This window comes from Leptodactylus fuscus, chromosome 1 (genome assembly GCF_031893055.1).
Source record: "Leptodactylus fuscus isolate aLepFus1 chromosome 1, aLepFus1.hap2, whole genome shotgun sequence".
In the NCBI taxonomy this organism is placed as follows: domain Eukaryota; kingdom Metazoa; phylum Chordata; class Amphibia; order Anura; family Leptodactylidae; genus Leptodactylus; species Leptodactylus fuscus.
In genome coordinates, this window is record NC_134265.1 from 174,288,830 (window position 1) to 174,316,583 (window position 27,754).

Here is a 27,754-nt window from a genome sequence, read left to right on the forward strand (position 1 = left end):
ACTCCATTGGGAAAGGAATTACAAATTTAAGATGTATCACATCTTATATATATCTATATGTATAAAAGTTTAGTGGTCCATAGGCCTAAGCATCCCAGATCAAGGCACCTCATCCTACCCAACATGCCGTTAAGGCCATTGTCCCTGTTGAGTATGCCTAATACAATCGATTGAGCACATTGATGCGTTATTTTTATATCATTGGAGTATATTCACATTAAGCATTTTGATGTGATTTTTTTTTCAAGCATTATGTTCACATGGGCATACTGATGCAAATTTTTAAGCAGTGCCTCACCACTGATTTTATTAAAAACACCCTTCTAATTTTTTGCCCTGTTATTAATATTGTTATAGATAGGAATAATTACTTACTAATGTGTAGATTATTAAGCTGAATTATACATTAAAACTCACATAATGAATCATCCAGTTTTATCATCAGTTACAGATATTTAACATGACAGTTTCAGTATATAGCATATTGTGTATGTGCCAATATTCCAAGTTGCACATTTTAGCATGGTGGTTTTTGCCGGCATATTTGTGGTACTTTAAGCCCATATGCTCCATTAGAGAAATAAAAATGTTGACAACTAACAATAGACGCAATGCGCATGCGCAATACTTCATGTGACTAGGACCATACATGTCATACATATGATCTCCCGTGCATGTGACTGTTAATAGATGCCAGGCAGTGTGTGGTGATACTAGAACTATTTAATTACTGTATTTAATACACCTGCACCTAATAATGGATATATTCATATTGAGATATTTCATACAGTACAGATAGTAGAATACATTATCTATACCTTACACTAGGCTCTTATGAACACTTCCTATTGTACTGTGTATTACATATTCTGTATTTTATACTGTATAAAACATAATTGATAATTAATTGTATTGACAATTTGACCACTATATAATTTTGTATACTGATGCCATTCACTGCTTGAAAAAGGCTCATGATTGATGAGCTAAACATTGCTGTATAAGGAAATAAACTAAACTTCACATTTTCACTGGATTTTAGGAGTGCTGCCTATTTTTCATTATATAGCTATTAGGGTCATAGCTGGTACCCTGAAGCTGGCACCCACTGCATTGCTAGTACTGTCTGTATTTTGGACTTATATACTCACACATTAAAACATGGTACATCAATGCTCCTATATTTTGTTAGCTTTAGTCGCCAGTAAATACGTGATCAGTTTGTAGATTCTTACACTGGGTGTAGGCTAAATCAGTGGGTCTGAGAGTGAGCAGGGACATATTATTGGGAGTAAAGCCTTCGTAACACACAGCATGGAAGTTATCAGTCACTAGTTAATGCATAAATCGCAACCCCTTCTCCTCTGAGACATGGACTTTAGCAAATGCCAGGGTGTAACAGACAGATGTATTTAATTTACATATAGATTTTTTTTTTTTTTGATTTGTTGAAATTGAAAAGAAACCCAAACTTGTCTTAAGCACAATGCAGTATTATAGATGATATGAAATCTTGTTTATGAAGATGCATGGTTACATCAGAACATACTAATTCACTCTATGAGAGCATTACCTAAACAAAGCATGGTAATTGCAGAGCATGGAAATGGCTGATTGCATAATGTCCAACGCCCACTGTGTAAAGAAAACATATTCCCTCACTAGATGCTGCTCACAAAAACCAGGTTAGACTGTCTATGTGATTAGTAAGTGATGTACTATATAATTACTGAAAATAGCTAAACAGTAGGATAAAGGAATTGGAAGGTCATTCTATGACAAATCACATAAAGAACTGATGATATCTACACTAATACCAAAGTGTCGCTCCAGCTTGCAGCAAAGAAGTGAGGGGAACTCACAACATATAGCCACATTATGGCACACAGACACAACACCTACTGAAGACAGAAAGTGGCACATATTGTAACACAAATCTAGATTTCATTTTATATCTTTATCACAGTCCAATATGTGGTAAATTAATTAAGGCAAATTGCCCCAGTAATAGGCAATTGTTCCTGCCCAGTTGGCATGACAACCCTGTTGGCAATAAGCAATTACCCCCAAGTAAAAAGCAACTATCCCATGGACAGCTAGCATAACACTCTAGGCTATGAGGAATTGCCCAAAGTTATAAGCAATTATCTACTAGCAAGCCAAATTGACCCCGTAATCAATAGGGCCATTGCCCCAGTAATCATAAAATTTTCCCAGGACAGTCAGTAATCACCCTTTGGTTTACAGCAGTTGTACCTGGGACAATTGCTTGTTGCCTAGAGGGTCAGGCTAGCTGTTCAGGCAGGCTTGCACTCACCCACCAGTGAACAGATAAATGCCCCAGGGGGCCTCTAAGCCAAGTTGTTCCCCAGATCACCTGGGCACTCAATATACTTCATACCGATATTAATTTTATAGTATCTCAACCAGGCAATACATCAACACAATGATATGGGTAGATGATTTAAGAAACTACCCAGTTTATTTTAATATTTTGTAGACACGGTGGCTCAGTGGTTAGCACTGCAGCCTTGCAGCGCTGGAGTCCTGGGTTCAAATCCTGCCAAGGACAACATCTGCAAGGAGTTTGTATGTTCTCCCTGTGTTTGCGTGGGTTTCCTCCGGGTACTCCGGTTTCCTCCCACACTTCAAAGACATACTGATAGGGAATATAGATTGCGAGCCCTATATGGGACAGTGACTGTCAATGTCTGTAAAGCACTGCGGAATATGATGGCACTATAAAAATAAGCATAATAATCAAATAATAGACATAATAGGAGGTTGAGAGGACATGTAAGTACAGCAACAGGACAAACTATCCTTCCTCCCCGAGCCTAGTTTTTCCTTGTCCTATAATTGAAGGGATCATGCTACTAAAAAAAAACAGTATGCAACATCATTTGTAGGGCGCTGTTCCTCAAACCAGGTTAAATATCAATTATCATACAGCCATTCATTAACATTGAAAGTCTTTTATATGGTAGAAGGATGTCTATAAAGAGTTAATACAGTACCATATTAATCCACTATCCCTGCTAAAATATTTGCGTATACAGAAGAGGAACAACATGTGGTTCTTAGTAAATGCTCTACACAAAAAGTGCATGATAATCCACTTGACCTGTGCACTTGCATCTCTCTGATATAAACTTGTCAGAATTCTGATGAATCTCATATGCATTACGCATCCACAAAGACTATCACTTTAATGGATTGCCTGAATATATGAAACAGATACAGCTAAATAGAGAATCAAATGGTATATCCTATGTATACACATAGGGAATGTATATTTAATAATTAGTTGTGCAAATAATGACCCTTATTATGGGGTGGTTTTATCTAATGGTGGCTTTAGGTACTGTAGTTACTGTATTTAAAAATGACATTCACGTAAAAAACTTCTTCAGACATCATTCTCTTTGTGGAGTGAGCGTGTCACAATTTTGTGACGTTTTAAAAAGTTGCGCTTGCTAAATCTGGTATACAGAGCTGGACAGACTGACCATGGCTACTTTCCCAACCACTTTTTCTAAGTGGAGTGAGCGGTGTAAAATACAAAATGTTTTTTTTTTTTTTTTTTGCATTGATAAGTTCAAAAAGTATCAATTCTCTTCATTTGATTTATTTTTTTTTCTCCCAATTCTGAAATATTGATAAATTTCATTCAATGTATGTAAGTTATACTAACTAAACATAATCGGCAAAGAGAAAGAGGAAAGAAATATAAATTAGGTCAGGAAGTCATTTACATACACATTAGTAGACTACAACTAGATATCTGTAGAACTTCAGATGTACGTTGTCATACACTATAGTAGTTTTCAATACATTTTCAGGATGTATGGGGCAGAAAGGGTATGATGGAGCAGTATTGATGTTCATTGATTCCAATGTTATTAATCTTTTAACATTTCATGTTATATCTATTAAGAAATCAGTTATTCTGCCCACAATGTTCTAAGCCTGTGTAGCTATTGAGAGACCAGAATGTAGGTCTCGAAAAGCGTAGGCTCTCTGATCTTGCCTACTGGATCCATGCTGTAAGATTTTTATCTTTATATGAAGTAAAAGTTATATTTTATCCTTTTTTGAAGAATTTTTTTTTTGCTATTGGGATGGCCAGTTAGGGACCTCACTGCTGTTTCTTCTAAATCAGCACTTTTGTGTAATTTGTTAAAGTAGCTCATAGGATTATGCTAACATTTGTATGTTCTCGGACAGTGAATCGGGTCCTTCCTTAGTACCTAGCATCAATACTGGTGGCCTAGGCTAGACAATGACCAAAAATTGGGAGTAGGGGATATTAAGTACATTTAAAATATAACTTTTATTTCTTCATTAAAAGTTTACACCAATTATATGCAAATGATAAAAAAACGTTCACTGTAAGGTGCTGTGTGTATCCTCTATAAAGTGTGTGTTTACGCACTAATGGCAGGTAAGTATCTTCCCCAGAGAATAACTAGTGAACACCTGGCCCAAGTATTGTTGACTAGTACCCAACGCTGCCTGCATGTAGTACTAGATTCAGCCTAATATAAAGGCTAAACCTTCAGACAGCCAAAACGAGGATTGAGAGTTTTGAGAATAGACTTTCCTCCTATATCAATACCCCTTCACAAATTCCCCCTCAAACGTATTCCGCTGATCCTCACATACACTCATATGGTACCATTCAGCTTCATGAGTATTAAACTGTGGTCGGCTAACTGGGGTAATTTGCTCTCTAAGAAGTGGGACTAAAACTCATGCAATAGGCTAGACAATGGGCTAATGACACTCTACCTTGAGATCTATGTCAGTGATAGGGACTCATTACTGCTCTGAATGAGGGTTAGTGTCAAAATCACTGGTGGTCTAGGGTTGTCAAGACTTAAAGAGTTAACATCTTATCCAATTCCCTGATGATCTAGGGCAAATAGAGGGTAGCTATAACTATCATTGTTCATATCAGTATCCTTGGTGGAGGCCAGTGGAGGGGTTAACATTATACATCCTGATCAATGGGTTATGCACCCCTTAAAGGGGTATTCCCATGTACATGATCATATCTATATTTGTAGATAATTAAAAGTTAAACATTTTTGCAAATATAAGTAATTAAAAATTCTGCAAAGTTTTAAAGATTTTCTCTAACCATCTTAGTGGTGACAGTCTGTTATCTTGATCGGTTGCCAATGGTTATGACCACTAAGGCAGAAACTTTCTATGGTCTGGGACTTGTCAGGAACCCAGCCATGATTTTCTTATTGTATCTGGGTTATCAGGCAGACACTACATGTATCAGAAGATATCCTGGCCGCAATAAAGAAATCATGGCTGATTATCTGACCTTACAGAGTTCCTGCATTTATGATCGTATCCACTAGTAACTGATCAAGATAACAGACTGTGACCAAAAGATATTTAGAGAAAATCTTTAAAACTCTGCAAAATGTTTATTTCAATGTTTAACTTTTAATTATCTACAAATTTAAAAATAACTATATACATGGGAATACCCCTTTAAGATTCCACTGTTCCCATGGTTGTAAGAGCAAGCTAACATTGATGGTCATTCAGCTTCCTGATCTCTCTGTGCCCTACACATAGAGATCAGTGTAGGGAGACTTGACTGTACCAACTAACTACAGTCGTGGACAAAAATTTTAAAAATGACAACAAATTTTGTTTTTCACAAATATTTCTATGGTATCTTGAAGTACCTATATATGCATTTCATAGGTTTTTCAAACTGAAAAGAGATAAAACTTAAGTGGACTGTGGTAAATTTATTTTCATTGATGAAAAGTAGGACATTAGAGACATCTAGAAAACCGATTGTCTAGAGAAGAAAAGGTGAGCTCTACCATGAGACCTATTGCATGCCAACAGTAAGGCATCCTGAAACCATTCATGTCTGAGGTTGCGTTGATCCAGAGGAGTTGGCGCACACACAGTTGTGCCAAAAACCACTGCCATGAATATGGAATGTTATATAGCCATCCCTTAGGGTTCATGGACAGGAGACTCCATAGACAAAAACAAAAACACAGAAATTGTGATAAACTCAAAGCACCAATTACAGAATGAATGGGTTGCCATCTGTCAGGATTTGGTCCAGCATGACAGGACACATTTCAGAAGCCTTGAAAAATAAGGATCAACACTGTAAATTGAATCTTTAATAAATTTAATGTATGTATACATCAAAACTTCTGAAATGCTTACTAATTGTTTCTATACCTTAGAAACATCTGGCTTAAAGATCTAAAAACACTGAATCTATATTTGAGTCAGTCTCAAAACTTTTGGCCAAGACATCCACAGAACTCTTTCTACTATGGGGCAGAGCATGTCATCAATGCTATGCTCAAACTCTAAGGTGAAAGCAAGTTCAGGGAGTCCAGAAATAAACAGAATTTCTATACAGCGGGAGAGTTCTTCATGACTATGCTGTTTTTTTGTTTTTTTTTTAAGAGTTCCCATGGGCATTTGGGCCGATGTTTAAATACTTTAGTATAGTCATGACTGTATTAGTTGGTATAGTAACTATACACTGCAAAGAGCATCATTATAAACTAGCGTCAAATAAAAGTGGATTTCTGGCATCGGAACTGTACAGAATGCTTAATTAATATGGGTCGGGGGGAAATTCAATATATCTTGCAGCAGCCAACTGAACTCCGGTCATCCAGGAACACACATTCACTTCCACAGGAATTTTTGGCTGACTGTATATTGGACTATTATGAATTACTGCTGTTGAGTGTTGTGATTTTAAACAATAAACTTCAGCTCATTCAGTATTCAAGCGAGCTCTACAAATCGATAACTTCAAAATGATACCATTCCTGAAATCCTATTTTGTAAAGAAATTCTTTCCAAACATGTGTTTAAGAAAATTAAAAAAAAAAAAAAAAAAAAAAAAAAAGAAAACCCGATAAAATATTGAGATATTTCCTGTCATGGTTTTAATTATTTCTCCCAATGGCCTGTAATTAATGGAAAGTACAGATTCCTTAGAGATGGTAAGCCTTTAGAAATCTAAATATGTATATGATAAACGACAGCATTGGGGTTCAATCTGTATTACATTAATATAGAGAACAAATTGATCTCTAACATAAGTCAGGGGAGCCTTTTATAGCAGTTATTTCGGCTGAGGAAGGCACCGCGGTGTCCTGCCAGGTATCAGTTTCCTTTGGTTTCTCCAGACAATAAATATACGTTTTATTTTTAATATACAATGATTTATTCACTACAGCTAAAAAGCTGTTAAAATACATTTTTAGAGAAAATTCTTAGGACTAATACTAGATTTGGCGTTACACAAGAACTCCTTTAAAGAGACTGCAACTTAAAGGAGGCAAAGTGTGGCCTATTTGGCCATATGTGAAGCTAAAGGGATTTTCAATGGCTCCAGACTAATTTAGAATTAAAATGTTTAACAAAAGACATCAGCATTGGTCCAGTCTATATAAGAGACAAGATCAAGGGAGACATCCATATTTTTTTATTGCATTACATATGCTGGCACCACTGAGAACCAAAGAATGTCCATCCCCAATTTATCCTGCTATAAAATGGATCTTAATTGGGTCAGAGATAGAATATTAGTTTATTAAAGTGCCCCTTGATCATATTACTCATCTTGGCTGATAGTTAAGGAGTTTACTAACCTTATAAAAGTCAAATGACAGCTATTTAAAATAACACATAAACTCACAATCATTTCTTACATCCTCACTAGGGTTGAGCGATCGGGATCGCAAAAGATCGGATTCCGATCGGTGATCGAGTAAATTTCACGATCGCGATCAGAATTTCTGACCCGATCGTTTCCAGCGGGATCGAGATCGGAGGTTATCTCAAGATCGTCTCAACCCTAAAAGTGACTTTTCCCATAGAGAAGCATTGACTAGGGTTGAGGATCAGAAAAGATCAGATTCCGATCGGCGATCGAGCAAATTTCATCGGCTGGAAAATAATCAGAGATCGGATTTTAAAATCAATCTTGAAATCTCAAGATCGGCTCAACCCTAATCCTCACTGCTTCAAGACTGACAGTCTCATGGTGCCCCAATGATTTCTGTGACAATGATGTGCCTAGGGCTACTAACTATCTGTAAATAGGTAATTCTTTTTTCCACGGTCCATGAAAAAAATGATTGTTATTGAACTTAAGATAAATGGATAATCCGTTTTGCAAATCTGGACATGTCTTCCTGATGTTAACCAATGCAGCTAGACCATGAAAGCACTGGGCAGCACTGTCAGTGACCGACTGCTTCACCCCAAGTGTGAGAAGGAGCGCTATCAGAGGTCCTTCCTCCCAACCACTGTCAGGAAGTATAAATCAACATCAAGCTAAGCAGAGATCACTCCGCATAGAGAACTGAATGATCCTGGAGTCTTTCTTTTCTTCTTAGTTGCTATGACTCCTAGTATCTTTCCTATCTGCTATGACCTTGTATGTGTTCTTTCTTGTAATATATTACCGTATTACTATGCTGCTGTAACACACTGAAATTCCCCATAGTGGGCTGTTAAAGGATTATCTTACCTTATTGTAATAACTGGCACCAGAAATGAAGTCAGTAAATACTGCACGTGATCAAACAGAAATAACTTCAATATGCTGCCTCCAATGGGGATCTGACCATTGGGTTTTCCATGATTCTTAAAATAAAGGCGCCCCACCACTAATTTATTGTTTATAGCACTAACTTATATATAACTTATAGCTCCTTTACTACAATGGGCAGGAGTAATGATATAGGGATCTCTCTTGTTACCTGTTCAGAATCATGAGCATCCCAAAGTATGAACCCTCAAAAAATCTTCAATAGCCCTCTTTAGCCTGTGATTGGCTCAGCAGACAATTTCAGGAATTTCTTGCATGTTGAGATGAGACGAGGGAAGAGAGACCAGTGGAGGTCCAGTAAGCATCAGCATAACTTAGCTAAGGCAAGTTATGCATATTTTTTTTTTATCTTAACCAATTCTAGCCCCTTACTAAACATGTTTATCCCTTTAACATTATACAATTGATGATCTACTTTTAAAGCTTTATGGGTAGTTTTACCTTTAAACACCATTATGAAGGTTATATATACCATAGATAATGAAAGCTGTGCATTTATAATATTACATATTTGAATGTGTAGATCAGGGGTCCTCAAACTTTTTAAACAGTGGGCCGGAGGCAGAGCAGGTCGCACAGACATCGGGAGCGGTGCCCTCCAATAGGTAAAGTGAAGTGCGCTCCATGGCCTGGCCCGAGCTCCCCAGGAGCTTCATTATAAATGCACGCCTGCTGGCGTTGTCGGCGGGGCCAGACAGAAGTGCGCGGGCCGCAGTTTGAGGACCCCTGGTGTAGATGGTGTGCACCCTGATGAATGGAGACCATGTAGAATGAGTCTGTCTTTTACGGGTTGCCTAGAATGGATTAGTTTTATTTGCGCTGATAAGCATTTGGCTTTCTGTGTGGAACGATCTTTTTTTGGGTCATTCAATCATGTGTGTGATTACAATCCCTGTTTTTAACATTAACCATAGAAAAGGAAAGCCATGTGTTCTCCATGTGGGCTATAGAGTTAGATGAGTCTCATGATTACTGGCCAGTCAGGAGAAAATCTAGAGTAAACCTATGGTACCCAGTAACCTGACTGTACATATTAGAATTATCTAGTACAAAAGCCTTCATGAAGCAGTTCTATGGAAAATGTGATGGAAGATCTTGCAGTGTGACACATACTGTGCACACTGTTCTTTAAATATGACAAGAGCAAGTCATGCTAAGTTATCTGTAAATGCTGTAGACATTGGCTCTAGTACAGGCTATATTTTCTGTTCACTTCCTGGTTTTCTCGGTAAATTGGTGGGCGGGGTTTCACTTGCTGTCTCACAAAGCCAGCTCTGCTATCTCTCTTCATAGCAGTACGTTTACAGTCAGTAATGAGGGATGGTTGTAAATAAATTAGCACAGTATCACTGGAAGATGCACAATATGAAGCTGATGTAGCAGAGCTGGATTTGTTAGGTGATGAGAATCCCAAACATACATGCTACAGGACCAAGAGTCAGCTTGCAATATACTCACTTTTAGGTCTTTGTTTAATGGGCTCCCTGTCTCAGCCCTTATCATCAAAATTCAATTAGACGACGGATAACTGGAAGAGTCGGAGACAAACACCTCAGAAATACAAGCTGCTCCCAAGCACTCTGCTCCCCCTCCCTTCCCTGAGAGCAGGGAGCTACGTCACTTGTCCTGGGTGGAGAGATAAGACCATCCCCAGGTCCGTGGTTATGGAAAGCCAGTGTAAACAATGAAATGAAGAATCTCAGATAGCCCAAACAAAGCAGTTTTGCTTAAGCAATGTATTTAGGAAAAGTCTTAAATCCACACAAGCTAGCAGTATAGATAGGATCCTTGAGATGGGACAACCCCTTTAAGTAGCTGCACAAAACTGTTGTAAAGCAGCTGTAGAAATGAGCACTGTGTATACAGCTATGAAGCTGCCATAATGCACTTGAAGCCTTCCACTTCAGGCCCCTGCCGTCATGTGATTCGCTGCGGGCTGGGAACTGCATGAGCTAATGGATCATACAGGACCCAGATAAGCTCTGTAGTAAGTGAATAGGAGGCTGAATTGCTCCTGTAAATGTGGCTAACAACAAGAACAGCAAAAAAAAAAAAAAAAAGTTAAAATGTTAAAAAGTTAAAATGTTACTAGTACTACCCCATGTCACAGATTCTAGTTCCACCACCAACGGCACAACAATAAGTTTCACCAACTTAAAAATTGCCATAGCAGAGAGGGAATGTTTCCCCTACTTTGTTTAAAGTGTCTTAGAAATTAAAATAAAGAAAAAACACAGAAAAATATAAACAACACAAATCTAAAGCCATATCATCACCACAAAAATGATTTAAATAAAATTTTTAAAGAAAAAATGTTAATGAAAAGACTTGGGAATACACAATGATGGTCTGTGCCAGCGATCAGCAATCTTCGGTGCGTCAGCTGTTGTGGAATTACAACTCCTTTACTTCTATAGGTATCTCCAAGAAGAGCAGAGCAAGTAGGCAAGCTGGGAGGTATAGTTCCACAACAGCTGAGGTGCCAAAGCTTGTCTACCTCTGGTCTAGACTTCGGATAAAGTCCTGAGTCTTAGTCATCAGCTCCACTGCGAAGAATTAACAGTTAGCCCCAGCAGTCCCTTACTTGAAGGTGCCAGTGAAGGACGTCTCAATGTGTTTTCATATGTAATAATTTAACCACTTCAGTACCGGGCCAATTTGTGGTCCAGGACCAGACACATTTTAGGTTTATTTTGTATGTGCGGTTTTGAGGTCTGTAACATTTTTCCCGTATGTCTCAGTCAACAAATTTTTGCGTCTTTTTTCGAGGACACATAGGGCTTTATTTTTATGTTATCTTTATTTTCGAATGTGTTTTAATTTTTTTTATATCCAGGAAAATATAAACAAAATAGGAGGGAAATTGTGTCTGGTTTTCATTTTTTATTTATTTATTTTTAAATTTAATAACACAAAGTATCACTGAAAAACTTTATAATATAGTTTTTCCTCTCTGTTACGGTAATTTTTATTTTGTATGGTGTCGTCGGGGGTGGGGCTATAACCTTTAATAACAGCGTTTTATTAGTGTATTATTTATTTATTTTTTATTATTTTATTTACATTTTTTAAAAACTTTTTTATTATATTTTTTTTTTTTTTTTTTTTTCCAGATTGTGTCCCCATAAGGTGATAAGAGACCTTTGGGGACATCTGATCACTAATTTTTTTGTACTGGAGGCTGATTTCTCCTATAACTGGGGCTGCTACATTTAACCCCAGTTGCAGGAGAAATCCAGCCTCCTGCACGCTGTATATACAGCTTACTGAGCTGATCTGGGGTCCTGTAGGACCCAGCAGCTTTTGCAAGACTCTGCTCCCGGCGGATCACGTGTCCGGCGGGTCAGAGGGTAGCTGAATTATGGCAGCGTCCATAGCCGTGTATACAGCATTCATTGAGCGCTGTATACACAGCGATCGAGAAAGCAGGGGAGGTAATAAATCTTCCCTGTCTTCTCTCTGGGAGCTCCGGCTGAAGTTACAGCCGGCTCCTATTGAAAGCAGCTGCACGATCTCCGTGCAGCTGCTGTGTTCTGACTGGACGTACTGGTACGTCCTGTCAGAACTAGGCAACCACTTCCCGGACGTATAAAGTCTATGGGCGGTCCGGAAGTGGTTAAAGTACAAGGTAGTCCTCGGGTTACGACGGTCTTGGGTTACGACGTTTCGTGGTTACGACTAGAGATGAGCTAAAAAGTAAAGCTCCCTCGTAACAGAAAGCTTCCAGCTCTCCCGACTAGCAAGGATGAGCCTGCGGCAAATCAACGCTGGTTCTGCAGCAGGCTCGTCCTTGCTCGTCGGAAGAGAGCTGGCAGCTTGCTGTTACAAGGGAGCTGACTTTTTCTCATAGGGATGAATTAACCAGCGTCGATTGGCCAGTGTACAGCATTCGGCCAATTAACGCTGGTTCTGCCGGAGGCTCATCTGTAAGGAGGCGGAGTCACAGCAGTCTCCATTGTGGTCCAATATTAGACTCCGCCTCCTGGCCAGCGCTGATTGGCCGAATGCTGTACACTGGCCAATGCATTCCTATGAGAAAAAGTAAGCTCCCACATAAACGCAAGCTTTCAGCTCTCCCTGTTCAGTACGTGATTTAGTGTGCAGCGGCTCGGAACCAAGGAAGACTGTACTGTTCTGTACATGGTACAGTCTTCCTCGGTTCTGAGCCGCTGCACACTAAATCACATTGATCCGTTCCTACGTGGCGTCACATGGTATTTTTCCAACTTACATTGAAATTCGGTTTACGACGCCATATAAGAGCGGATCAACGTCGTAAGTCGAGGACTACCTTGTACTCTCATAATCCTTCAGTTACTAGAACACGACTTTATTGGCACATATCGTTGACACTTTAGACATCAGTCTTGTATGTAAACTAGCAACATAGATAATCAGGCGTATATGTAGGAAAAAAATAAAATTACATTCCGAATGTTTTAATCAAAATCCAATTATCAGTCAAGAAAACTGAAATACCTCTTGAATTTTATGTATAATTTGACTCTCCATGTAAAATGAGTCTCACAAAATCCCTATATTCACACCATGTAAAACTGAAGGCACACAAATCCTAAGGGCAAACATGATGGATCTGTACAACACAAATCTGCAATATGGCCACGTTATCGCACTGCTGTGTATGTGGTGCTCTCTAATCTATATCATGTATAGGTCAAAGAGGAGTCCTGTTCCATATAGACTTTCAATAGCAGAGCATAACATATGAAAGAACAAGAAACACTGAAGATAAGTTTGGTATCAGCATGCCCTGACATCCCACATAATATAGCTTTAGTAAATGTATATCATATTATCAGTTAGGACACATTTTCTTCTCAATATGTTATCTGAACTTAACATTTACACCTTTAAGAAGTGAATGGAAAACTTAAATAAAATGCAACCTCTATGATTTATGGAGCTTTTTCTAAGAAAACAAATTTTAAGGAGTGTCCCACTGGTATGATCTACGCAAGAGAGGTACAAGCTGATATCAAACCCTTAGCCACATGCTGCAAGAACCATGAGAAACTGACACAGATGTCAACCTCTAGGAAAAACAATAATACAGCAAAAACACAATAAGCTGAAGAAAAACATACAAAGATTTCTTTCAAGTGTCAGTAGAATAAAATCTTTTATGTTACTTTGGTAGGCATTTGCAAAAATAGAATTTCTCAAGCGAAAGTATAGAGGATTATTATCAATATGTTGCTGGAATACCAGAATTCAACAAATAAAGGCCAGGATTACAAAATGGGAGTCAACTATAGCAACTAACATGTACAGACTGATGATTAGTCAGGGAAATACATATAATAAAGTAAGTACAAGATATAATAAAAAATCATATACCAAATAGTAGTGGGTATAGCATTCGGCCAATCAACGCTGGTCAATGCATTCCTATGCCGAGATGTAGCAGTGCTGGCACTGCTACACCGGAGATGAAGTAAAGCTGAGTGTGCCCTGAATCCTGCTGTACACTCAGCTCTGCTGCATCGGACTGCTACATCGGACACTGCTACATCGTCCAGTACTGGTACATCGGGCCGTGCGCTCAGCTTGCCTACTCCAGAGATGCAGCCAAGCAGAGCGCACGCCCAGCACTGCTACATCGGAGATGAAGCAGAGCTGGCCGTTCGCTGAGCTTGGCTACTCCGGAGTAGTCAAGCTGAGCGCACGACCCCAATTTAGAAGGTGCTGGCCGATCTAGCAGTGTCCGAAGTATCAGTCCAATGCAGCAGAGCTGAGTGTGCAGCAGGTTCAGCTGAACCCTCTTGCACACTCAGCTCTGCTGCATCTGATGTAGCAGTGCTGAGTGTGCATTGAACCATGCTGCACACTCAACTCTGCTGCATCTGTGTCAGCACTGCTACATCTGAGATCGGACCACAATGGAAACTGCTGTGGACAGATCTTAGACTCCGCCTCCTCCAGCAGAACCAGTGTTGATTGGCCGAATGCTGTACACTGGCCAATCAACATTCCTATGGGAAAAAGTCAGCTCGTGCATATTGCAAGCTGACAGGGAACCCAACCATATAGAGCCCCAAAGAGCTGGGTGAGTAACATTCCCCCCTAAATAAAGGTAATCCCTAGATAACCCTGCCTGTAGATCTGTCCCTGTCTCACAGTCACATAGTTCACATTCTCAAATTAATCGAATGTTAAACTCACCATTCGTCTAAAGTGGAGGTCACCTAATTTTGGCCGCCAATTCCTTTTTCCGATTTTTTTTCGATGTCTCCGTTGTCGTAGTTCCTGTCCCACCGTCCCTGCACAGTTATTTGTGCAAAAAACGTGCCAGGGAAGGTGGGAGGGGATACGAATTTTTACTGCATTTGCCTCATGGTATTCGATTGCAATCGAATACCTCGACGGCCTGATATTCGATCGAATATGTATTCGATCGAACGGTGTTCGCTCATCTCTAATTGAGATCCCAATGAAGATCTCAATTCCTGATAGCGTTTTTAACAGCGATTCGCTCAAAATCTGTAAGGGCTATTATGAAGAACTCATTATCATTTTAAAGATGAGATTCTCATAAAGGGATTGCTTGACTCAGCACTTTAGTGGCAAATTTAAATTTTTCCGCAATTTTTGCTTGCAATCTCTGTTTGGTGCTAAGTTGCATGAAGGTGGTTGTATATATGAAACATTAAGTTTTGTTTTTATATACGGAATGCTGTGTAATCTGAAAAAAGTTAGATTTTAGTGTCACAGTTTGGTAGGTGCAGTATAGCTTTTTAACATACTAGTGAATATTAGCAAAATCCTGCTTGTGTTCTGTATTCGTGTTTTTCGGAGTCCGAGCTCTTGTTGTAGTTGATGTTTGCGGTACATATAGTATATATACACATTGTATACACCATAAGCTATTATTTTTAATCTATTTTGTATATGAATGTGAGATTGAACGATTGAACATGAGTTTTAGGTGCAAATATGTGTTTTAGTGCATTTAAAAAAAAATGTTTTGTGTTTGTCACAAATTTGCATGAAGGTGAATGTGGCTGTTGATGACCCATTGAAACATATGTAATCTTCAGGTTGTCTACTTTGAAAAAAATATATAGGGTTTAGGGGTTCACTTACTTTTCATGGTGTGTAATCCCTACATTTTATAGGATGATACTTTTTTAACATTTCCAACTTCAAAGCAGATTTATGTTCCTTCCAGTTCTAGCGATTTTCTGAAGACATGTGCATGCGGGTTCAGGCCATAGTGATATGAATGAACTCTGCACATGTTGAACTCTTATTTTTAGGAGGTTTTGTGCATATCATTTATTGTTTGGTTTCCACTTTTAACAACTAATATACATTTATTTGCATTTTTTCATAAAACATTCACTTGAAATCAAAATTGCATGAAGGTGACTGTTCGTATACAGTACCAAGTGGCATTGAGACAATGCTACAGGTGTCTACTTTAAGAAAATATATAGGTATGGGGGCTGGATGATTTTTTAATGTTACAATTTAGGTTTCATTTGTCCATCTCACAACTGTGAAAATTGCTCTGGCTACTGGAGGTGCAAAATTTCAAGAGATTCCTGGCAGTGAAAGGGTTAAAATACATTTTATATTTAAAAAATAATATTTGCTATACAATATCTGTTAACTTACCTATCAATGCTGACCCACCAGTGTTTACTAAGAGATTATTGCCAGTCAAAGATGTCAGAACGGACGGTATTTCTGGACCAATTTCAGCAAAAAGCATTCCTAATCTTTCTGTTCCAAATGTATCCAGCGGGGCTTCTGAATTTAATAGCATAACAAAAATAAGGACAGTATTACAAGATGGAACATGTGTCAAGAAGATATTCAGGTTCATGCTATTACGAACAATTAATCTTTATTTTACAAAGTGATGACAAATCGCTTGCATATGCCAATATGTAATGATTGATGGGGATCTGACCTTTGGGACTCCAATGATTCTGAGAATGAAGATGCCACAACACCAAATCAGTCTTTCTTTACCATCACAGTTTTTTCTGTACTGGGACACTTGTGGCCGGGTTGCAGTTCAATACACAACTGGTGGTCATGTACAGGGAATACTCTAAGAAGGACAGGCTATGTTTACACTAACATTATCACAGTCCGTTGCTCTCATCCATTATAGGATTTGTCAGAATAGTAAAAATCATTACCAGAAAAAGCTTCCGTCATGTTTTTTACTTGGGGTGAATGCATATGGACACCAGATAGAGGGGGCTCGATCTGCCTATGTTGTTTAATGTCCATTGATCTCATCCTGTGACGTATGAGAACAATGGATATCAAATCACAGTAGTGTGAAGCCACCCTTAGGATCACTGGAAGTTCCAGAAGTTGGGAACCCACTGATCATAAAATGACAGTCCTAGAGATTCATGGGAATCCTAATATTATAAATATGAAAATTTTTATGTTTGTGTGTTTGTTACTCATTCACATAAAAATGGCTGAACAGATTTGGATGAAATTTGGTACATAGATAGTTTGTAACTTGTATTAACACATAGGCTACTTTGTTATCCCGGTAAATAACATGGCTTCATCACTGTTATGAATTTATGTTCATATACTATATTAAACTGGTCTTGCCATCAGCAATATCTCAGCTGATTGCAGGTTGCTGATAAAGCCTGGTCTGTTATCTCTCTATGTAAACACACAGATAACCCTGAGTCCATTCTGTACAAGCATCTGCATATTATCTGATATGCATAAGTGTTCTGTGTTCTCTAGGCAGCGTGCTGAGACACTAAGATGGGAAAACCCCTTTAATCCAAATTGGCAGTTTCCCAATATTAAACATGCCGAGAAAAAGAAAATCTAATTTGTCACAAAATTGGAAAAAAATCGAGAGCTATGAAGGTAGCCAGAATTCTCCTCAACTGGAGGAGAAAAACACACTTATTATATGGCGTATTGGTGAGCTGCTGAGAAGCTGGAACAATCACAGGCACAGCACGAGGAACAAGTTCAGCAGCACGACAGCTTAAGAACTGCCGAAATCCCGAAGCATGTGGACCATCGACAGAAGCAATTTGCTGAATATAGATGAATCATCTACGCCAACAACACACAGACAAAGTCTCGGGTAGAGGCTACTAACCTTCTAAAGTAGGCAGACAATCCTTTTTGTTAACATAGTCAAAGACTTTTTTATTATTGACTCCCTTCAAAACAAACACTTACCTATAATCTGGAGCTGCGTTGATTCAGAAACTTCCCCATGTTTATTAACTGCTTTGCATGTATATTGTCCTTGGTCAGAATAAGTTATATTTTCAATAAACAAAGATGTGTCGCTGTGCCGGGGCACATGATATAGTCGACTTTTATTTTTGTACCATGTAACATCTGCCTCAGGAAGACCTACAAGAAGAATAAAATCAGTAAAAGAGCCATATAAAATAGAAACCAATTTAACCATATATGAATTACTGATAGCACTAGATGCTGTGCTATACAAAAAAAAATACAGGCTGCATGCTAGTGCTTTTCATACATTTCTGCAGGTTGCCCTAAACAAAACAGCTAGCAGGGAAGCTGCAGTGGCTCCAGGTCCATTGATGCTGGGGGCCCACTCTGAGGCCACTCCATTTTAATTGTACTGGCATCTGCAAGAAGCTGATACATATAAAATACATGATAGAGAAAGCACAGCATAGCGATAGGCGCTGCTGGGCAGAAGGGCGTCCCTGGCTAACTGTCAGAAACGCCCTTCTGACTGTAAAGCCCTACGGTACCGGGACCGATAGCTCTTTACACCGGGCACAGATCGGGAAAGCCGATAGTGCGCTGAATTCAGCACACTGTCAGCTTTCCAGCAGTATATAAAACTGCATGTGCCCAATCTGATGAAAGGTCCTCTTTAAGTTCTTAAACTGGTTATTATGTATTTTAATATTTGGTGTCAGGGTGTGTTAGGGTGTTATAATATGTGTGACGCTTGGTTCACACCAGCGTCTGGACTCCGTTATCAGGTTTCCATCTGCATGCAGAAGACGCAAACCTGTCATGCCGAGTCCGGCCGTGACCGCCGGTGAGCGTTTTGAGCTCTCCGCAGCGAAACAGATTTTTTTAAACCAGACACGGAGTACTGCATGTCCGACTCTGTGTCCAGTTAAAAAATAAAAAAAAAACTGGTTTCACCGCGGAGAGCATAAAATGCTCACCGGCGCTCATGGCCGGTCACTTTTCAAACCCATTCAAATGAATGGGTTTGAAACATGCCTGCAGGTTCCCGTTTCCTGTCTTGTTTTGTGCAGGAAACGGGAACCTGCAGAACGGAGACCAGTCGCAGATGTGAAGGAGCCCTGAGATGGGTGATTGCTTGGGCCCATGACTGTAAGGGGGCTGACTGGTAAGCAACTGATCAATTGACCTCATTATAATTCAGTCCCATAATCAAGTGTGTTGGCTGACACAGTTGCTTACTGAAGTGGGATATGGGAGTCTGGAGGTGAGTGTTTGTCAGGTGAACCTCACAAAATTTATCTTGTTTGGCTGGCAGTTTTGTTCAAACTGAACACGTCCAAGTTGGAACTACTATTATTATACTCTGGGGTCTGAGTGTAATAACGCAGACACCAGAAGGATTATGCCAACATGACCCATGTATCCCTGACATCAATCTGTAGGGAAAGGGTCCGAAGAGAGTTGGGACGTGTGGGCTGCAGCTTAAGGGAGGTGAGTATTATGTCTACCCCAATGGGCCGCTGCTTATTATACTGTGGAGTCTGATGAGACCCTAGAAGAAGCAGAGTATCCAGTTAAACGTGAGTCAGATGGTGTAGCTTCAGTGATAGAATACTGAGGGACATACAAAATTTATTCCACCACTTCATACTTAGTAATGCCTCAAATGCCTTCCTTATAGCAGCTAGATGCACTTTTGTCGGACATTCACCACTCAGTGAATATTGTGGAGACAACAATGGCTGAGATTGATGCCATTGTTGATGCCATAGCCTTCTCATACAGACGCTCTGACATCACTGGCCTCCATACACTTACCAGACTTTGTCTCAGACTGGTATTACATAGTAGCCTACAGACACAGAGGGGATTTTTAAATGCTGGAGACATTTTGTACCTCCAGCATCGCTGGTGACTCACTGCTTGCGCCGATATATGTTCACTACGCTCTGGCACTAGTTGTGACACACATACTTACCTGTCTTTGTCACAGCCGTTTTTCATATATTAATCGCAATATATACAGTACAGTGAGATACAGTAGGGATTATCCCAGATACCATGACGTTTTCCCATATAGGATGCTCTCGCACTTAGCAATGGCTGGGAATGCAGAACGTTCTGCATTCCAACTATAACATTTGCTAGATATGTGTCATCTAAGGATCTATGTGTTATAACATCCATGCACCAAGACGTAACTTTGGTCGCTAACACACAATTGACCATTTAGCATAGCTGTTTCGCACTGGGATTTGTCATTAATATAATGGGGCAAAAAAGTATTTAGTCAGTCACCAATAGTGCAAGTTCCACCACTTAAAAAGATGAGAGGCGTCTGTAATTTACATCATAGGTAGACCTCAACTATGAGAGACAAAATGAGAAAACAAATCCAGAAAATCACATTGTCTGATTTTGTAAGAATTTTTTTTCAAATTATGGTGGAAAATAAGTATTTGGTCACCTACAAACAATCAAGATTTCTGGCTCTCACAGACCTGTAACTTCTTCTTTAAGAGTCTCCTCTTTCCTCCACTCATTACCTGTAGTAATGGCACCTGTTTAAACTTGTTATCAGTATAAAAAGACACCTGTGCACACCCTCAAACAGTCAGACTCCAAACTCCACTATGGTGAAGACCAAAGAGCTGTCAAAGGACACCAGAAACAAAATTGTAGCCCTGCACCAGGCTGGGAAGACTGAATCTGCAATAGGCAACCAGCTTGGATTGAAGAAATCAACTGTGGGAGCAATAATTAGAAAATGGAAGACATACAAGACCACTGATAATCTCCCTCGATCTGGGGCTCCACGCAAAATCTCACCCCGTGGGGTCAAAATGATCACAAGAACGGTGAGCAAAAATCCCAGAACCACGCAGGGGGACCTAGTGAATGAACTGCAGAGAGCTGGGACCAATGTTACAAAGCCTACCATCAGTAACACACTACGCCGCCAGGGACTCAGATCCTGCAGTGCCAGACGTGTCCCACTGCTTAAGCCAGTACATGTCCGGGCCCGTCTGAAGTTTGCTAGAGAGCATTTGGATGATCCAGAAGAGTATTGGGAGAATGTCCTATGGTCTGATGAAACCAAACTGGAACTGTTTGGTAGAAACACAACTTTACGTGTTTGGAGGAAAAAGAATACTGAGTTGCATCCATCAAACACCATACCTACTGTAAAGCATGGGGGTGGAAACATCATGCTTTGGGGCTGTTTCTCTGCAAAGGGGCCAGGACGACTGATCCGGGTACATGAAAGAATGAATGGGGCCATGTATCGTGAGATTTTGAGTGCAAACCTCCTTCCATCAGCAAGGGCATTGAAGATGAAACGTGGCTGGGTCTTTCAACATGACAATGATCCAAAGCACACCGCCAGGGCAACGAAGGAGTGGCTTTGTAATAAGCATTTCAAGGTCCTGGAGTGGCCTAGCCAGTCTCCAGATCTCAACCCTATCGAAAACCTTTGGAGGGAGTTGAAAGTCCATGTTGCCAAGCGACAGCCCCAAAACATCACTGCTCTAGAGGAGATCTGCATGGAGGAATGGGCCAACATACCAACAACAGTGTGTGCCAACCTTGTGAAGACTTACAGAAAACGTTTGACCTCTGTCATTGCCAACAAAGGATATATAACAAAGTATTGAGATGAAATTTTGTTACTGACCAAATACTTATTTTCCACCATAATTTGCAAATAAATTCTTACAAAATCAGACAATGTGATTTTCTGGATTTGTTTTCTCATTTTGTCTCTCATAGTTGAGGTCTACCTATGATGTAAATTACAGACGCCTCTCATCTTTTTAAGTGGTGGAACTTGCACTATTGGTGACTGACTAGATACTTTTTTGCCCCACTGTATATACTACAATCTACAAAGTAGGGAGATACTCATTTATTTAATGCTATATTAAATACCCCTAGATATATAGGAAGGGTGGTGTATTATAAAAATTAGGGGCTCCAATTGAACACCCTATCCCTCCTATACCTATCCCATTATGTATATATTATATTTAATTTGGTATAGATTTTAATTCATTATTAAAGTGAAGTTTTAATATATATTTTTTCCCCTTTTTTCTGCTTCTTCTTCCTTGTTTTATATTGCAACAACTCAGTGGTGTACATCTGGGCTATACATAGGATACATTGCTTTCCCCTCTGGGACATTATTTATGAGACCAAAGTGTATAATAGCAGATCGTGGGTCTTCAAAAAGTCGTGTTTTGCCAAATCTGGAATTTTTTTCAAATTCATAATGAGAACCTGTTCAGCCATCACTATGTATGTGTTGCTGTGGCACATTATACTGTGTGGAGTGGCCACTATGGGACATTATACTGTATGGAGGGACCTGTATGAGACACTATTCTGTCACAGGCATCTTTAGCATGAATGAACTTGAATGAAAAAAATTGAGGAACATCATAGAGGATTTACAAATTTCCACCACTAGGTGGCAAAAGAACATTTGTATCTTAACTACATTTTATTTGTATATACAGTCATGGCCATAAGTGTAGGCACCCCTAAATTTTTTCCACAAAAGGATTTCTCCTAGAAAATTATTGCAATTACACATGTTTTAGAAAAAAACACATATTTATTTCCTTTGGATGTTTCAGAACCACACACCTAAAAAAACACAGAGAATGAAATCTCTGATGACTTGAGAACTAAAATTAAGGAAAAATTGGGGGCCACACAGTGGCTCAGTGGTTAGCACTGCAGCCTTGCAGCACTGGAGTCCTGGTGTTCAAATCCCACCACGGGCAAAAAACCATCTGCAAGGAGTTTGTATGTTCTCCCTGTGTTTGCATGAATTTCCATTCCAAAGACATACTGATAGGGAAAAAATGTATATTGTGAGCTTTATGGGGGGCTCACAATCTACATTAAAATAAAAAATTAGGGAAAAATATCAACAATCTTGAGTCCTGAGAAAACGTCTTGTGGACAGATGAGATCAAGATTTTTTTTCGTAAAGCACATCATTCTACTTTTTACCAAAATGGAATATGGTCCACAAAGAAAAGGACACAGTGCCAACAGTCAAATATGGTGGAGATTCAAAGATGTTTTGGAGTTGTTTTACTGCCTCTGCGACTGTGTACCTTGACTGTGTACAAAGCATCATGAAATCTGAAGATTAGGATTTTGGGTCTCAATGTAGGGCCCAGTGCCAGAAAATTGGGTTAGCGTTCTCAGCCATGGGTCTTCCAGCTGGACAATGATGCCAGACATATTTCAAAAAGCATCCAGGGATGGATGGGAACAAATTGCTAGAGTTCTGAAATGGCCAGCAATGAGTCCGGATCTAAATCCCATTGAACACCAGTAAAATTTCTATTGGGAGAAGGCACCCTGCAAGTACGAGAGACCTGGAACAGTTTGCAGGACAGTGGTCCGAAAACTCAGTTGAGAGGCATATACTTGTTGCATGTAGTATGTTGCATGTAGAGCTTGTTGAAGGTTATGGGAAGTGATTGATTTCAGCTATTTTTTTTCCAAGGGTTTCCAAATATTAAAAGGGTTGTCGAAGCTAGAATTTTATTTTTCAGTTAAAACGGGGGAAATGAACAAAAAAATAAACCAAAAACCTACTCACCTATCCCTGATGCTGCAGTGCCTTGTAGCATGGTCTTATCCTGCAGCTCCGTTGTTTCTTCAGTAGAAGGGACCCAAGACGTTACAGCCAGCGAGGAATTGCACTGCAAGAAGACAGCCGAGCAGCAGTACTAGCCTGTGTTGGGAGGACAGCGGAGTACTAGTGACAGGGGAGTATATATATATATTTTTTTCACCTTCCTCTAAGCCTGGACAACCTCTTTAAATTGACGGTACAAGTAATTTTGTCCAGTCCATTTTTGGAGTTGAACATGTGTATAACAAAACATGTGTAATTGCAATAATTTTCTGGGAGAAATACTTCATTTTCTGGAAAGTTTTCAGGGGTGCCAATACTTGCGGCCATGACTGTATGTATATGTTTTCACAGCTTCTACAGATTTTTTTTTACTTTTTACAATGATTAATATGATAAAAAGATAAGATGGTCAAGCACTGCAATAGGAAACAGTACAAAGGCTCTTTTAAGGGAGCCTTCACACGGAGTAACGCGTTTTTTGCTCGCGTAAACATTTACGCGAGCAAAAAACGCGGCCGAAAACACCGCGTATACACTCATAGTAAAAAAAAACGCTGCGTAAACACGACATAAACGCTACCCTCGCATTTCTATGCCAGTAAAAATAAGCACACATTGAGCCCGGCATTACTCCGTGTGAAGGCTCCCTAACATATGAATATTAACACTTCTAATTTCGGATATTGAAGTTCCTTTGGCCACATGGCACAAGTTAAATATGGCTTTCTATGACAACAAATTGGTTCAAGTGACTGAAAAGTTTAGAGTACTAAATGTCAAAATTATCAAATTATATCAGGCCATGGAAGTTCTTAATAATACTGACAACTCAATGTCAGTGTATACTGTACATTTGGAATCAGATTCCACTGCCAGGAACACCATGGATTTGCAGTTCAGTTTAGAAACTCAATTAGACAGTGAAAGCCAATTAAGATGCTTTATAAGGGACATCTTGACTGCCTTTAGGGACCCCAAGACTCTGTGTGACATCATTATTACTAAAGTAACCTTCTGCTACAGCTTATCAAAGCTTGTCAACGGTCAGCCCATTCCAGTGTCTTCTGGCATCAGCTACAGGAGCCAAATGTCATATTTACATTGCACAGCTCATCCTTCATGCTCATAGTTATTCTCTTCTGTCTAAGGGGCAGTAAACATTCACATCTCTTAGTATTTTGTAGGTTTATGGCTGGTGATCCTACAGATGACCTCTCCATCTGCACTTGGATTATGCTATGAGAAATGTAGAGGATGATGAAACGGCAATATCTTATTTAAGTCATACTTCTGGGATAACCATAACATAACGTCTGTTCATTCATGGAACTGGCTGTATGACAAATTAGGATCATGTATAGCGCAGAAGTTGCCTGGGTGCAAAAGCGGATTGTGCCAGGGTTCATTTTGCTTGCTTCCTATTTCTGCTTTCTGTTGAATGTAGAGGTACTGTTGTCATGGGTGACCCAACCAGACATAGGGCAATAGCAGCATATTATTCAGTGATACCAAAATGGCAATTGTCTTATCTTTAGATATGATGTGTTGGGGCTGCAATAAAGTTGGATTTTGTCAAAAGAGAAAGGGAGGAATTTACTAAAACTTGTGTTTTATATGCTAGTCATCGTCTAAACTGTGCTGACCTCTTGATAAATGTGATGCTTCCTTTCCTGTCTGTGCACCAGAAAGTCAAATCTACTGAATACCACTTATGAGCTGGATTAGATAATATAATATACAGTAAATTCTGGCTTAAATTATAGTAAGAATAGTTTCAGAATAGCATGAAATACAGAACAGTCTATGACAGACAGACCATATGTCAACTTCATTTCCAAGACAATGTCTGGGGACCAGGTTTCACAGCATTGTAGCCATCTATTACTGTCCTGTTGTGTACGAAAAAAGTAGTTTTGCTGTGAGACAGGTGACCATTATACCATATGACTGGGTCCCAATGTTCAGTCTAAGAAATACATACAGACGGTAATTTTTTGTTGCAGACACAATATAAGGTAAGTAATAAACTGGGTATAACACCATGATAGTAAATGTGTTGAAAATAGAGAGTAAATAGTAAAGTGAATAAAAAAGTAAATAGGAAATTAGATGTATAATTAGATACTTATAGTAAATGTTCCCAAGTCTCTCTAAATGTCTTTTTTGTTGCTATTAAAGTATGTTTCAAACTCAAGAACTGCCTATCCTACTAAACCATTATGTCATTTAAAATAAATTGAAATGCCGGACATACAGCGTTCTTTTTCAGGCAGCAAGTGTGTGACCCTGAGAAATATGGAATAATGAGGTTCAATCCTGAAGTAAAAAATGTGAATAGAGATTCCCACACATCACTGTTCTGGGAAATATCACACTACGGAGCCCCAGACAGATCTGTCCGGCTCATGCCGTGTGGGGGATGATTTGTTTATAAACAGTCTACAGAACAACTGTCTTCTCAGTCTAAATGAAGTTACTTCAGCCCACCTATACAGTTACTATCTAGTGACTGTAGTCTCCCCACACAAGCCTTCAGGACTTCTTAGCCATATTAAGCATAAAGAAGAGAACGGAAGTGGAGGTATACAAAATATAACCATTATGCCTCAAATGGTGAGAAATCGTATGTAATATCAAAACTTCATATGCAGTAGGAATTTGATAATTTGATTATCTGATCTTGAATAGATGGTGCTTGAATGAGTGCTAAAGTAGGCCTTGGTATTACTTCCTACAGATATACTGTATGATAAATGATAAAAGGCAGAATTTACTAGCAACTGTGAATTTATGAAGATAACAAAAAAAAAAAGTATCCTTACAAGGATACTATCTATCTATCTCCAATCTATCTATCTATCTATCTATCTATCTATCTATCTATCTCCAATCTATCTATCTATCTATCTATCTATCTATCTATCTATCTCTCTCTCTATCTATCTATCTATCTATCTATCTATCTATCTATCTATCTATCTATCTATCTATCTATCATCTCCTACTATCTATCTATCTATCTATCTATCTATCTATCTATCTATCTATCTATCTATCTATCTATCTCCTATCTATCTATCTATCTCCTATCTATCTATCTATCTATCTATCTATCTATCTATCTATCTATCCATTCATTCATTAGATAGAAAGAGAAAAACTTCAAAGCAGCACAGCTCAATTAAAGGTGGGTGCAAAAAATCCAAAAGAGAGGGTGGCAAGTCCTCCAACCATATACAAAGAAAAAATGATATATCCAAAAAATAAGTGGCTTAATCCAAGGCAGGCAACGTTTAGGTCCTCTCAGGAACCTTTCTCAAGCCACTTTCTATCCACTAGATAGGTGATAACAGTCAGAATGGGGGTCCCATGTCCCTATACATCCAGTCACAAGACTGCAGCCAGAAGGAGTTGAATGTAGCAACAGTCAAGTATGCATGCTGACTCTCTATTCAATCTCTATGGCCACTCCATTCAACTCCTTCTCATTGTGGTCTTACAGCTGAGAGAAACACGAGACTCCCATTACATAGATCAGTGGGGTCCCAACAGTCAGATCCCAAAGATCTAGACGTTAACAGAAACCTGCTATCCAGTGGACAGAGCATAACATGTTATTACTGGAACATCTCTATAAATACAGAATATATGACATTAGTGGACTAGAAACTATGTTGTATAAAATTACATGTTATATATGTATACCCAACAATAATTTAGCGAATATTGCAAAAAGTGCTGATATTTTACATGCGTCCAACCAAACAAAAGTCACGAAAATATACTGTATTACTCATGCCAATCCATCATATCTGGGTCGCCTCTGACTTACCTGCTACTTGACAATGGATGGTAACATTAGTTCCATGAATGGTCTTTATGACGCTACCCACATCAGCAGCTATGGAAGGAGCATCCATATTGATAAGCACAGTCCTGGAGGTCTTTATTAATGGTTTCCCTGGAGAGAAAAAAAACAATACATCATAGTCACCTGATATAGCAGAGGTTCAAAGAGCAGGCGCCAAGAGGAAACCTGCTGTTCTGCGGCAGGCTGTCCATACAAAGCATGCTATAAACCATCTGGGATAATCAAGAATGGATGGAGGAGACCGCAGGAGAGCAAACCTTTAGAGGTCAGTGGAGTAAGGTCGGGCATTCAATAACGTGTGACACACATTATTAATGTCTAATACATACCAGTAACTTGAGAGTTCTTTCATGCTTAGGATACTAAATGACCCTACCAT

At 39.2% G+C, this 27,754-nt stretch overlaps 1 protein-coding gene across 1 annotated transcript in view; it reads right to left on the reverse strand.

Moving 5' to 3' along the window:
• ADAMTSL1 (ADAMTS like 1) overlaps positions 1-27,754 on the reverse strand; it is a 624,112-nt gene that overhangs the window by 22,624 nt on the left and 573,734 nt on the right. The window contains exons 22-24 of the mRNA XM_075279894.1: positions 27,337-27,465; positions 17,837-18,016; positions 16,271-16,405 (exon numbers count right to left, since the gene is read on the reverse strand). Of these exons, the coding sequence (XP_075135995.1) occupies positions 16,271-16,405; positions 17,837-18,016; positions 27,337-27,465 (444 nt within the window). The remainder of the gene's footprint in view (positions 1-16,270; positions 16,406-17,836; positions 18,017-27,336; positions 27,466-27,754) is intronic.